The sequence below is a fragment of the Carya illinoinensis genome, chromosome 5, assembly GCF_018687715.1.
Source record: "Carya illinoinensis cultivar Pawnee chromosome 5, C.illinoinensisPawnee_v1, whole genome shotgun sequence".
Classification (NCBI taxonomy): domain Eukaryota; kingdom Viridiplantae; phylum Streptophyta; class Magnoliopsida; order Fagales; family Juglandaceae; genus Carya; species Carya illinoinensis.
Window position 1 is genome coordinate 35598179 of NC_056756.1, and position 15004 is coordinate 35613182.

Below are 15004 nucleotides of genomic sequence, written 5' to 3' on the forward strand. Positions count from 1 at the left end.
CAATTTATAGATGAATAATAAGAATAGAAAAAGAATAAAATTAAAATAAATCAATGATATTAATTGATACTGATTGATACACATAATAAATTAAATATGATAGATAATAACGCATATATATGATCATACATAGTACTGAAATATTATGAGTATATTATATATAATAAGTATGTTAATATTCTACCATACTTATTATATAATAACTGATCATCAGGATGACAATGAAGACATGATTTAAAGTTTGTAAATACGATCGTGTTGTTGGCTAGGTCAATGAGACTTAGGGATTTGATTGATGACCTGACAAAATGTATTTCTATAGCACATGGCAAAAGCAGATGTGGTGAACAAAACGAACACAAAAGAACACATCGAATATGAGACTTAATTATTATTAATGATGATTAGCTAAGTACATAGGAATCTTTTGGAGAACGCATGATTAATAACACCAAATAATGCGTTTAATATATGAGATTTATTATGTGCAGAAAAGGGCTACGAGTCATACTAGGAAATCAATACTTGATCTTATGCCAAATGCCAATTACAACATCTTGTACAGTCTAATAGTTCTCTAATATGGGAAAAATCATATTGAACTTAAAAAATAAGAGATAGAGCTAGCAGAAGAATTTAAAAAAATAAAAAATAGACCCCAAAATCGAGCCTGACGTAAGCCAATGACTCTCCGGAAATAAAACAGAACAATAGATGGAGAAGGGAGAGAGGTTGGAGGACGGAGAAATCAGGAAACAGAGGGAGAATCTCCGGAAAACATCTAATATGGGCCCTTGTTATTTTAAGAATGGGCCCTTGATATTTTAGGAGAGAGTCAAGGAATAGAAATCTCAGACGCAACGTACCGTTTTTTTTTTTTCCCGATGCAACGTATCTATATAAAGTAGCTAGCCTTGCATATATAAGTTGTATCATTCACGAGTACAAAACTTGATTAAGAACTAGTAGTTATAAGCCAACTCCCTCCTCCGTTAATTATACACGAAGTTGTTCTCCAAAATGTCTAGTCTTTTTCTGGTGTAAATCGTCCGCTGGCAAATTTCCGTCCAAGCATTTGGGGAGATCATTTCATCTCTTATGGTAGCAAGTCCATGGTACGTAATTGATTATTTGTGAAAGCCTATGTCTGTGTATATATATATATATATTCCAATGCGTACTTATAGTCTTCAATTGTACATTATGATCTATCATCTTCGTGCTGCATGTAGGAGATTACCTCTGAGACCTTGGAGGAAGTTCAAAGGCTGAAGGAAAAAGTGCACAACATGCTGATGGCTCCTGTCGATAACATATCACAAAAGCTGGAGCTGATTGATGCCATCCAACGGTTAGGCGTCTCTTACCATTTTGAAAGGGAGATCGATGACATACTCCAACAAATTCACAACAATGATGACAACAATGTAGACTCTCATGACGACCTCTACACTATTTCTCTCCGTTTTCGCTTACTGAGGCAGCAGGGTTATAACACTCCGAGTGGTAGTAGAACTCGTTAGACTTTTCAAATAAAAGAATGAAGTGTCCAAGTCTAATGGCTTGATGGCATATGACTCTATTTTCTAAATGAAAAATGAAAGAATAAAGTAAAAGGCAGCGAAGGTTAATAAATTTAGTTAAAAGATGATTGAGGAATACTACAATAATTCATAAAATTTACAAATAAATAAAAATAAAAAACTATGGTACGCACTGACCTTACCGGTTTGATGAACATTAAAAAATGGAACTAGAGAATGCAACTTGATGGGTGCTTCATCAAAATGCTTATCCGGCACTGTATTGTTTCTTATAGAATATAAATATTGGTATTGTTTTGTTTACGGAAACTTCAGCTGCACAGAGCATATATATAGTAATTGTGCTCGAAGTCATTTGTTGGGGTGATAATCAGATGTTTTCAGCAAGTTTAAGGACAGTGAAGGCCGGAACTTCAAGGAATCAATTATTCACGATGTGCGAGGTATTTTAAGCCTGTATGAAGCTTCGCATATGAGGGTGCATGGAGAAGATATACTTGATGAAGCACTTCATTTTACTACAACGCAACTCGAGTCGATGGTGAGTAATTTAAACCCTTCTGTCGCTGCACAAGTGCGTCGTGCCTTAGAGCGTCCTCTTCGAAAATGGTTGCCAAGGTTAGAGGCGAGACACTATTTTTCTACCTACCCAGAAACTGCGTCATTTAATGAAGTTGTTCTCAACTTCGCTAAGTTGGATTTTAACATACTAAAACGGCTACACCAGAAGGAAGTTTCCGAGCTCTCGAGGTAATTAAGGTCATTCAGACGTAGTATCGCACTGCAGTATATAATATATACATGTTGGTTTTAATTTTGTATATGCATTTATGGAAAAATTTGATGTCAAATTTCGGTGCAATTTTTGCTTATAAGGTGGTGGAAAGAATATTTAGGGGTCCAGGAAAAGATATCATATGTCCGAGATAGAGTGGTGGAGTTGTACTTCATGTGGATTTTGGGAACGTACTTTGAACCCCAATATTCTCATGGGCGGATGATGCTTGGCAAAGTGGTTTGCTTGGTCTCAATTATTGATGATACATATGATGCCTATGGTACCATTGAAGAGCTTAAACTCTTTACAGATGCAGTTTTAAGGTTAACTTATTGGCTATTGCATCCGATCCAGAATCAATGTCTTCAAACTTCTTTGTTTCAAGTCATCAGCACAAGAAACTTGATTGATTTTATTTTATTTTTATTTTTGGTTTTTAAATAAATAACTTTCAGGTGGGATAACTGCTGCATAGAGCAACTCCCAGAGTACATGAAATCTATCTATAAAGCAATCTTGGATCTCACTAAGGAAATTGAGGAAGAGATGTCCAAGGAAGGAAGGATATACGCCCCTTACTATACAAAGGAAGCAGTACGACATGACGAACAATTAATCACTTTTACTGGCCTAGATCTTTTTCACTAAATTTGAATTTTTATAGTCTGATTAATGTTTTGATGGTTTTTAATGCAAGCAGTTCAAAACCGTAGCTCAAGCCTACTTTGTTGAAGCCAAATGGATGAAGGAAAAATATATACCGACGGTGGAGGAGTACATGAGTAATGCCCTAGTAAGCGGTGGTTACGGTGCAGTTACAACCTTATCTTTTCTTGGCATGCGAGATGCAACAAAGGAGGCTTCGATTGGTCTTGCAGTAACCCTAAGATTGTTAGAGCAGCAGAAACGATATGCAGACTCATGGATGACCTTGTCTCTTCTGAGGTATATATGCAAGATGGGACGTCCAATATCGATACAACTTATTAAAAAAGGAGGAAAAGAAAAAGCAAACTACCAATTACTTCAATCATATACTTACTTTATAGTGATAAATTTGGACACTCTCTCATTGCAGAATATCAATTTAACTTATGATCTTCGATTATCATTTGGCTGTTCTCATTGAAAGAAGTGATAAAGGGTTAGAATTGTATAATTAAGTTGTTTAAATGAGTAATTTATTTTATCAAATAAGGATTGAATACTTAATTATGCATCAAATTCTAATATTGAATGTCAAATTAATTGATGCCAATATTTTCTACACATCAAAGTCTCATATTTGCCCTTGAAATACTTAAACTATAATATCATTTCATTTATATATTGTAGGGCATTTATGGAAGGAAAGAAAGAATGGGACCTATGAGAAAATAGAGAAATTGATTATGGTTTTATGGAATCTCATCTAATAGAGATCAAATGCAACATCATTCAGATCACGCCAACTCACACATGCAGAAAAAAGATCACTCGGATGTGCAGCAGCTGCTACAACAGGAGAAGACCATTCACACATGCAGTAAACATGTAGACCAGTAAACGTACAGCAGCAGAAAGACACCCATTCACACATGCAGGAGCACAACACACACATGCAGACGCAAATCAGCAGGAGAAGAAATGGACATAGCACATGCAGCATCATTCAGACCAGTTCACACATGCAGTAGACTCACACACGCAGACCAGCATGCAATACACATGCAAACCCACAAACTCATTCAGGATCACACATGCAGACGCAGATCAGCAGGAGAAGAAATGGACGTAGCACATGCAGCATCATTCGGACCAGTTCACACATGCAGTAGACTCACACACGCAACACGTTACAGCAGATAGCAGCTTTCGGACAGAACACCAGCTCACACACGCAGCACGTTATAGCAGACAGCAGCCTTCGGACAGCAGCACACCACACGTGCTGACCATTGCAAGATAAATAGAACCAAGCACATGGATGGAAGACAAGCTGTTCACTTCACCTTTCTTGCTTCTGCACAGGGAAGTTGAACGTGCAGCAGCAGAGTTTTTTTTATTTCTTTTTCTTTTTCATGTGGACGGGAAGCAGCAGCACCGAAGGGGGGTATTCTTGTTTTTGTTTTGAGGACAGTGCAGTAGCTTAGCTTGTTTTTATTCTTCTTTCTTTTTCATTCGGCTACAGCAGTAGCTTAGTTTTGAAGTTTTTTTTTTCTGGCTTTTCGTTCAGACCTGGAGTAGAGTAGTGGAGCATTTATTTTCTTACTTTTCATTTAGTAGCATAGGCGGCTGGTTTTGGCTGTTTCTTACTCTTTTCTTTTCGGTTTCAGCACTAGAATAGCAGTAGGGCAATCTTGAATTTTGTTTCTTTCCTTCTCGTTTAGAGAGGCAGTTGGTATTTAGTCTATTTTGCTCTTTGTTTTTCGTTAGCAGCAGCAGCAGCAGTAGATTAGTTGTTAGTTTTTCTTCCTTTCTTTTCGTTTGGTAGTTTTCTTTTCATGTCATTTTCTTACCTCACTTTCGTCCAGACCAAGGCAGCAGAGTAGAGTTTTATTTTTTTTCTTTCAGCTTTTTAGTTTATTTGTTCGGTGGGCAAAGTTTTTACATTTTTTTTGGTTCGTTGAGCTGCTTCTTCATTTCTCTTCTGGGTTGTTCTTCATTTTATTTTCTGCAATTTACATTTTAGTTTTCATTTTAGTGTTTGTTTTCCTACGGGCAGTGGCAGCATCTCTAGGATTTATCTCATTCGAATATTTTCTCAGATTTTGTCATGACTCAACTTAGATTTATTTTTATTGCTAGAAATATTATGCGTAGCTAATTTCTTAAGCTTGGGTTGTGGAATGGGACGTGATTTATTTTGGATTCTAGTATAGTGCAATATTTTGTCGATAAATGATGATCACTCTATATTACTAGTCGGATTTGAATTGAAAATAGATTGTGGCTCTTGCTCTTGTTTTGTTGTTGACGTAAGGCACAACAAAAGCTTGAAAACTGTCAAGGCCTCTCTCAGTTGTTTGTTAATGTGTGTTTGACTAGTAAAGTAGAGAATCCCTTAGGAAAATATTGCAAAAACTTGAGCTTAACTTTTTATCTTCCGTTTATCAATGCCTTGACTGGATTGTTAATCGAGAAAATTATCTAGAATCTGAAATAAAGAGAGTCTCATACCCAACCCAAGTGTTCGTTAATTTGTTTTTTTTTAAGAAACTCTAATTTCAACTTCGATTATCTTTTTGCATTGCATTTGAATTTTATTTTCATCACTCATACTTGATTCATTTGTTACTCACAAATCTCTTATACGCTTTGATAACCCATTGTCCCTGTGAAATACGATTCCGGACTTATCCTTGATACAACTTGACACTTCTACACTTGGAAGCACATTCAACCACGAGTCAAGAAGGTAGATTCATTTGGAGGCTAGAAAGTAATCTCAGTTAGAATATTCTCCATGCTAGCTACCAACATTAATGCATGCATGTAGATGTTAGTTCACCTTATAGTTTTATTGTTCTTTATTCTTCCTAGCTAGAGCTCTTCAGAAGTGAGAACCACATAACCATTGTAACACCCTGTCTAAAAAACTCCTATGGCCTTGAACTTAGTAGCCTTAATCCTAGTTAATTAGGAGTTGGGCTATATTTTGGAATAAAAACATTTTTGAATTTTTGAGTGGGCAAGAGGACCATATACTTTGGGTTTAGTTAGAATTATTAGGATTCTATTGCAATTTTGATTTTGAGGAAAATGAAACTTTTGGAGCTAGATTGGTTTAGTAATTTTATTTTGGAGATTTTAGTGCTTAATTAATTTTGAGAAAATGTGCCAAGAGGCCAATGTTAGTATGACAAATGGCATGTTGGAAATTTAACCACCTTATTGGGCTAAGTAATTTGTTTATATATATATATTGGATTTAGGATGGCCCAAGAGATTGGTTTATCAAGGGCCCAAGCTTTTTGGGTATAAAGGCTTGGTAGAAACACTAAGGCCTTAGGCCTAACTTGATGGACATAAGACTTTAGGGCTCTAATTCAATAAGAATGTGATGGGATAAGGATAAGATGTTAAAAAGTCTTAGGCCCAACTTAGGAAATATAAAGTTTTAAGCCTTTCTTGGAAGACACTATATAAAAGGCCCATTGTAAAGGAAATAACACCACTGGGTCTAATTTAGTAAGAGTGAATACCTTTGGCCCACTTTGGAAGGCATAAGATTTTGGGTCTCACTTATTGGACACAAGACTATGGGCCTAACTTATTAGATCCAAGATATTAGGCTCAACTTACTAAACAAGAGGCCATTGAGCCTAACTTAGTAAGATTCAAGACTTTGACTCGATTAAAGAAAGACCCAAAGTTTAGGACCCAACCTAGTAGGCCTTTGAGGCCATAGATAGGGTCCATAGATCTGGACATAAGGTCTATATAAAACTCACACCCAAAGCCCATAAACCATCAACTCACACTTATGGCCTTTTTAAGCCCAACAAGGCCCAAAGCCTTGTTTTGTTTCTTTTCACTCTTCTATTTGAAGCCCAATACACCATACCATTGGTTTCCTCAAGTTTATATTATACCCTAAGGCCACATTTGGGTACCGAGAGTACCTCAAGTACTCTCAGAATGCTCCACTATTATTCATTACTTTATTATTACTTTTCATCTACTTTTTCACTATTATTCACAGCATACGTCAACATAACTAAACACCCAAACCTAGCCTAAGTGATTCTTCGAACTAAAATTAAGTTTTAAACTTGGGTTAAAAGCATTAATCGACTTATCCATGATTAGTAATCTTTAAACCATATTTTGAGTTTAATTTCTTTTCTTAATCTTTTTAGTTTTTTTGATATGAAATTTTCTTGTTTTATTATTCGATTGCATCATTATTAGGTTATATTATAACTGAAGATAAACCTTTACACATGTCATTAAGAGTAATGACATATCAAAACCCCAAACTACACCAATCGATACACGTGTGTCCTTGTGTGCAATGGACTGAACTACCTCAAACCCAATCTTTTTGTGCCTTTTTCTCAAGGGCACTATGGTCTTTAAACACCTCATAAGATTCCTTTAGAACCAGACCAAGCCTTGGCAAAATTGGTTTCAAGAACCAAACTGATTGCACCCTAAGCAATAGTTGGATGGAAACCGAGTACCCTTGGCTCTACAAAGATTTTTCTGCACCAAATCAGCCACCCTCCCCATGCCACCACTCATGCCTCTTTACCCACCTAAAAAATGCACTCAATCAAAATCTGGACAGTTTTGAAAGAAACCCAAAACCTTTGGCTATGGCTTGCTTGTCTTGGGAATTTTTGTTTCAAAAATATGAATCAAGTAACCCCTGCACCTATGTACTTCTTCTAGCTCTTGGACATGATAAAATGATGACACTTTAGGTTACTATTCAGGTGACCAAGCCATGACAAATCTGGAAAATGCAATCAACACTTCACCTCCCACCTCCACCACTCACATTCACTTCCTTGGAGCCAAAACCATTGTCCCCTCCTATCTTGGAGCCTATAAATACCCCCCTTACTTCCTCATTTCTCCATGCCTCTCCTCCAAGCCTTTTCATGAGTCTTGAAACCGAGTGAAGGTCTTAAGAGTTCGAGTGAAGTTATTTTGAGAGCTTTAAGGGCCATGAAAATTGTAATTTTTCTTGCCTTAGATCTTAGTTTTCATGTCAAGTCTTGCTTTTAAGTGTTGAAATGAAATTTGATTGAGTTTAGAAAAGATTACCATGCTTAATTCGAAACCGGGTTCATTAAGGATGGATTAAACGTTTAAATTGTTTTAAGTGAAAATTTTAGCTATGACATGTCTTAGCATATTTTGATATGATTTTTTATTATCTTAGAATGATCATTGAAGGTTTGATTTTGAGATTAGAAGCATGCCATGATAGGTTGTTGATCATCAAGCATGCATGGTTTTGATTAAATCATTCTTATTTTATGAAGTTTTGATTTATTTCACCTAGGTTTGATCAATAAGCATTTAGAAGACCTTATGATTAGGATAAAAATGAAAATACATGTTTTGGGTGAATTTTGAAATCATGCCTTTGTGATTTAGGCTAAGTGCATCATACTTGATTAAATGATCATTAATGAAGCTTAAGGTTTTTAGCCATGATTAAGCATTGGGATTAGCTTCATAACCTAAGATTTTGCCTTTATCATGTCATTAAGGACTAGAGTGATTATTTATGATATAAGAAAATTGTATATGCATGCATTCATAGGGATCAATAATTGAAAGTACGCTTAGCATCAACTAGAGTGTATGCCACCGGTTGTGTATGTTTGAGCTAATTCTATTTTGAATTTAAAAATTCTAATGGTATAGATGGTTTTAGAATATGAAAAATATGATGTCCAAGAAATTTGGTTAAATTTGAGATTTGTTTGCAAATAGTGAAAAATTAAGGCTTTAGTGGTAATTTTTGAGAGTTTAGAGGTATTTTTGTAAATACTCATTTTTTAAAATCTTTTGATTATGAACATCTTCCATAATAGTGCAAATCTTAACTTAGTATGAACTTGATTTCAGTCACTACGATATTTCCAAACTCGGAAAGTTTATAGGTTAGCCTTTAACTTACTCTTAGATAATTTATTTTTGGATCTTGTATAAATGCCACACTCATATTATAAATGTCATTTTGAGCTAGAAACATCATATGATACATTATTGAGCATTTTATTACTTTTTACAAGAAATGTGAAATTCTCACCATTTTAGCATATTGCATCTATAAATGTCATTTTCGCATGAAAACTTGCTACATATGCATATGTCATGAAATCCATTTTTTAAATATAGCATGAAAATAATTTTTTCACGACCCCAAAGGTTATGATGGAGAATTATCCTAGTGAATCTCCTCTGTCCACTCTAGAGTGTTTAATAATAGAGTTGTAACCCCAATGTTGACGAAGAACAGTCTACGGGTTTCGAATGGGCTCTTTTTAAAGAACGTTTGAGTGAAGTCAAATGTTATGACACCTAAGGCTGGTGGGTGTACATGTTATGATGTTATGTTATGTTACTAATGCATTGAAAATGAATATGTAGACAATGTAGTTTCAATGTAAATTGTATTATGGTCACCAGTAGCTACTCACAATGCATATGAAGAAATGTGACGATACTATACGTTATGATGTTATGATTAAATATGAATTGCTAATAATGATGAAACGTTATGATAATTTTGTCAGTTAAAGAGAAAAATATTCTTTGAAAAAAAATTTGCATTAAAGTTTTTCCGAAAAATGTTAAGAATTGCATGGGAGACAAATACTAACTTTTTTTTTGTATATCATTGCATACATCTCATGTTAATCATTAATCATGCATATCTTATCTCAGTGTAAGTTGCTTGTTTAACTTACTTAAATTTTAATGAATCTCATCGTGGTAGTCCCACTACCATTCCCCTTGGCATGATAGAAGTTGTGTCAGAATTGACCTATAATGGGTAGGATGAACCTCTTGCTTCAGATGATTGAAGAGGAGCCTAATATGGAAAGAAGACTATATTTGATTTTAGTGTTTATAGCAATGGCTTTATACACCATAGAGATAAAAAGAGAATTGATTTGATTGGGAGACTTTGATGTAGTATTTGGACTATGAAGATTCCATCTCCTACATTATGTTGAACTCAAGTAGAACTTTTAAGTGAGGAAATTTCTATTTATAGTTTATAAATCATCGGGATGTTTAGTTCATTTTGGCATAAGTTTTATTTATCACCCCTATTTCCATTGCGTTTTTTGCATACTGCTAGTTGTATTTTAGGACGCATTGTATATTAACTGTTATGAATAGGGGTATGTAACTATGTGTTATATGTCCCAACATTCTAAGTCTCCGTTCCATTCCAAGCGGAGGTTGGGGATGTCACAACCATCCATAACTTCACCAACCTTCTTAATTTTCATATATTTTTTTAATTATCTCTTTATCATTAATCTTGTCTTGAAAGACATATTTTATTAATGTTGACTATAAAGTTTCCCTACTTACTTCTAACTCGCCCAACCTTCATTTGGGATTTAACGAAGATGGAAGTACCGAAACATAAAATGCAAGGTACCTAGCATGCTTCTAACATTTAATGTTAGGATAGTATGCAATGCACCTAGTATACTTCTAACTATATGCAATAATCACATTGAAAAACTTGTGCAATTGTACCAAAATAAACTAAAATCTCAAATTACATTTCATGACATTAACATATATGTTGGTTCAACCCTTTAAAGTATAAGGAAAAGCCCTTAGAGAGCCTAACCACTTGTCCATGGCCTTGGAAGCCTTTCTCCCTTACCCACTTCCAAATGGAACCGTTTTGATGGTCTGAGGGTTAAAACCCTAAAATTTCTTTCCATTCTTCTTTCTTCTCTCCCCCTCCCTTCTTCTCTCGCGTGCTGCACACTCTCCCTCTACAGTCCGTGAATCTACAATGCCACCCATGCCCACCTCGAGCCCGCCTCCATGCATCAAGTGATGCTTGGCCACATTGCACCTTTTGGCCATCGTCTTTACTCCCCCAATATGGGCTATCCTTCTCGTGATTCTCAGCCATGTGACTGCACCCCGCCCATGCGCACCCTATCTGTCGCAACCACACATCATCGGGCTCAACCTTCCCTCTGTCATATCTGATAATCCCTTCTTTCTTCCATTTGTGAGTTTTCTCTCTCCAAGGATTGCACTGCCACAGCGTTCCACCACACACAGACACTCACTAAAAGGCACCCAACCACCCATCCACCTTCTCCATATCTCTTAGCTTCACCCCTCTCAGTTTTTTTGCACTTTCTCTTTTTTTCTCTCTCCTAGTTTTGCTGCCTCAAACTGCCACTAACCATCTCGGGCACCACTCTTTTTTGGTCCCTTATTTTTGGCAGATTTACCTTCACCTAGTTTCTTACCTTAACACCTCTCTACCCCTCATAGATCCGCCGTTGTACACAGTGCTAGTCATTGCCTTCTCTGCTATGCTTCTCCTCTCAAGAGGCTAATATTGTGAGCTCTTCCACCTCTAATTATAATGTTACTTCTTGTCTCACGTTCAAAACCTAATTAAATTTTACTTTGTCCATCTATGCAATGAGACATACACACATGCACTGATTGTATCTCAATCCGAAAGGAACGACCATGACAAGCAATTTAGGACTCAGGTTGTTGCGTTCATCAAAAAATCACCTTCATGGTAGTAAGTGGTTCTCGTACTAGCTCCTAAATTAAATGTTGTTGGAAAATTATGAAATTGTGTTGTGCAGTGTGGTTGAGAAATTGAGAATCTATGGCTAAGGGCCGTGAAACGTTGAAAATTTATTGTAGCTGGAAATTGAGAATTTGTGGTCGAGGGCCATGAAGCGTTAGGAATAAATTGTAGTTGAGAAATTATGAATCTATGGCCGAGAGTTGAGAAGCATTGAGAATAAATTGTAGTTGAGAAATTGAGAGTCTGTGGCTGAGGACTATGAAGCGTTGGAAAATATATTTTAGTTGTGATGTTGGGAATTGACTTGCTGTGAAATTGGGTATTGTTTTTAATTCATAATTAATGTTGTTGTCAAGTCATTCACTAATTATCTTTTGCACATTGTTTTCATTATACTTTTCACCTGTCATTAATATTTCGATAATTATGGTATGCTGTTTTTATACGCTAAAATATGTAAGGATTTTGATGTAGAGGATGGGTTCAAGTATGAAGGTTTGGCTCCACCAGAGGAGTAAGGATTTGTGGCCTTTTTCCCTTTTTGTCTGTGTATTTGGATTGATTTAATTTTGATGACTATAATATTTATATGCTGGAGTTTGGAAGACCTGTGGCGTATAGATATTTGAATGGCATTGTAGCTTTAAATTTTGGTACTGTTAAATTTTGATGACTGTCCTTTTTTTCTACTGCAAATTTAACTGCACACACTTGATGTTACTATGTGTTTGGGGCATGTGACCCTTAAAGCCAACATCCCAACGCCACAACTCCCACCAAATCACAACTAGGGGTTGATGGTGCCATAGGTGGTATCAGAGCTTTACGAGTATGGGTAAATCCATAAGTCACCTAGGTACTGTGCTAGAAAAAAAAAAAAAACTAGGCTTCAATCCCAAGTTATTACTTCTTGAAATGTGGAGATTAAAGAAGTTTACAGGAGCATTGAGTTTGGATTTTTGGTAGGCAAGGAAAAATGGCAAGATTTCCTCGAGACAAAACCTTTGGCCAAGCCCTGCGAGATGACCTATCATGTGGTGACAGGAGCTACGCCATGAGCACTGAACTGCAAGACAGAGTTTCTCCAACAGAATTTCCAGAAACACTCGCATGAAGAGCAAAGAGGATGTTCATATGAGCATTATATATCACTAAAATTCATATTTTTACATAATTTTATATTTTTCCACTTGCTTGTATTTTGAGTGTTAATTTTGGTTTCACTTACTGAGATTTTACCAAATTTCACTGTGATGTCCCCACCTACAATTCAGCAAAGCAGAATCGTAGACTTTGTTGCATAGGATAGGTAAGAGTATCAAGGTCCCACTCTGCCTGAGGAGTGAAGATTTGGGTCCCTCTCCCCGTTTCATTTAAGTGATGTTATTTAGTTTAATTTATTTGGAGAACTGTAATATTCTTTTGTGAGAGTTTGGAAGGTTTGTGGCTTATGGATAATTGCTTGGTGTTGTAGCTTAAATTTTTGGTACTGTTAGAATTATTAATTGTCCATTTTTTTTTCGCTCCGCTACAAATTAATTGTACATTATCACGTTGCATGTATGCACACACTTGCTTTCACAATGAGTTAAGGTGGTACAACCCGAGTAGCCAACATCTCGGCATGACCACTTTCACCAATGCACAAGGGTTCCCCATCTAATATTGATAAAAGACTAATACATTCACAATTAAGACAAGGTTTCATCATCAATTAGGTATCATAGTCCAAAATCAAGCATAATCATGCAATAAAACATTACATGAGCATTTGCAATTACAATTTGTTTTTAAAAGAAAAGGAGAAGAGGTACACAACACTAAGGAACATTACCACGAAGTGCATAGACTTAAAAATGAAGTGTTGAACTGAATTAGCTATGTTCCAAGAACACGATAAAACCACTAACAAGGAGCGCGCAATTCTACAATACGTGCTAAAAAAGACAATTTAAAACATAGCTGACATGGACTGATTTGTATTTGTAATTTGATATTAATATTAATGAAAGTTTTCCTATTAAAAAAAAAAAGCACATAGATAACATTGCTAAAACAAATCATAAACCCGAAAAAAATGTTATTACTGAGTGACAAAAAAATATAAGTGCCACACATAAAACTGCTAAACATTCAATGTACAAGAATCCAGGTCAACAAAAGGAATTGTTTATCAACCCCAAGCAGTTTTCACCTTTCTTCTCTTCATGTTATCTAGTGTAGGTTCGTCGAGATATCGATCATCTTTGTGAAGCGCTAATGCATGACCAACAAAGTCCACATTATTGTCATCAAGACCATACTTTCTGTCAAAATTCCTAGACTATAATGAGCAAATAGGCTATAATTTCGGTCAATATTTTCAGGACACGAGTACTGTAAACAATGCCATCAATTGATGAGACCACCTACACTTTTTTTAAAAGACTAATACTTTAAAAAGAAAAACGAAAAAAGATATAAACATCATGAACTTTTTTTTTTTTTCAAATTTAGTACTTTCACTTAAGAATCCAAGAATCCAGGTTAGAATTAATAAGTGATGAAGACATTAGGATTGATTTGGATGAGCTCAGATGAGATGATATGTGAATAGTATTGAAATTGTTTGCGAATAATGAAATAGTTTGAATTAATATGTTTTATGGAGTTTTGAGAAATGAGAGAAAAAAAGTTGACTAAAAATATTATAAATTTAAAATATTATTATTAGAATATAATTTTTTTAATATAATTTTTATTTTGGGATTTTGAAAAAGTTGAATTATTTTTTGTGTTTTATCTAAAAGTTTGAAAAAATTATAATGAATAGGTATTGATTTGATAAAAAAGTTTAAAAATTTGAAATTAAAAAATGTTTGTATTTCTAGTATTTAGATATTGAGATAATTAGATGGGTTGAGTAGGGAGATTTTGCTATCCAAACCAGGCCTTAAGGCCCATTTTCACATATGGTCTCAACCCATCTCATCTCAACATTTAAATAATATTCAAATACAAATACTTTTCAATTTTAAATTTTTAGTTTTTCAACTTTTTCATTTAATCATTACCAAATAATTACAATTTTTCCAACTTCTAAAAAAACAAAAACCAATTCATCTTTTTCAAATAAAAAAATAAAAATAAAAATAAAAAATAATATTATAACAACATTTTAACTTTATAATTTTTTTATTAAACTTTTTCTTTCCTTTCCCAAAATTTCATAAAGCATCTTAACTCAAATGTTTCACTACTATTCACAAACTATCTCATTATTATTCATATATTTCTTATCTTTGTAACTAAACAAGACCTTATAAAGATATTAAAACCTTGATCATAATTAGTAAAAGAAAAAAAGGAGGAAATAGAAAATTACAGCTGGGTTTCTTGGATAATCTTCAACGACATTCTTCTCAATTAATATGCACATATATA

At 34.9% G+C, this 15004-nt stretch overlaps 1 protein-coding gene across 1 annotated transcript; it reads left to right on the forward strand.

Annotated features, from left to right (window-relative positions):
- The first annotated feature begins 950 nt into the window (after positions 1-950).
- LOC122310297 ((-)-germacrene D synthase-like) lies at positions 951-3413 on the forward strand. The gene is made up of 7 exons (XM_043124179.1): positions 951-1115; positions 1233-1506; positions 1919-2294; positions 2421-2645; positions 2778-2916; positions 3023-3267; positions 3401-3413. Exons 1-7 carry the CDS (start codon positions 1113-1115, stop codon positions 3411-3413), a joined length of 1275 nt encoding a protein of 424 aa, XP_042980113.1. The 5' UTR covers positions 951-1112.
- The last annotated feature ends 11591 nt before the right edge of the window (positions 3414-15004 follow it).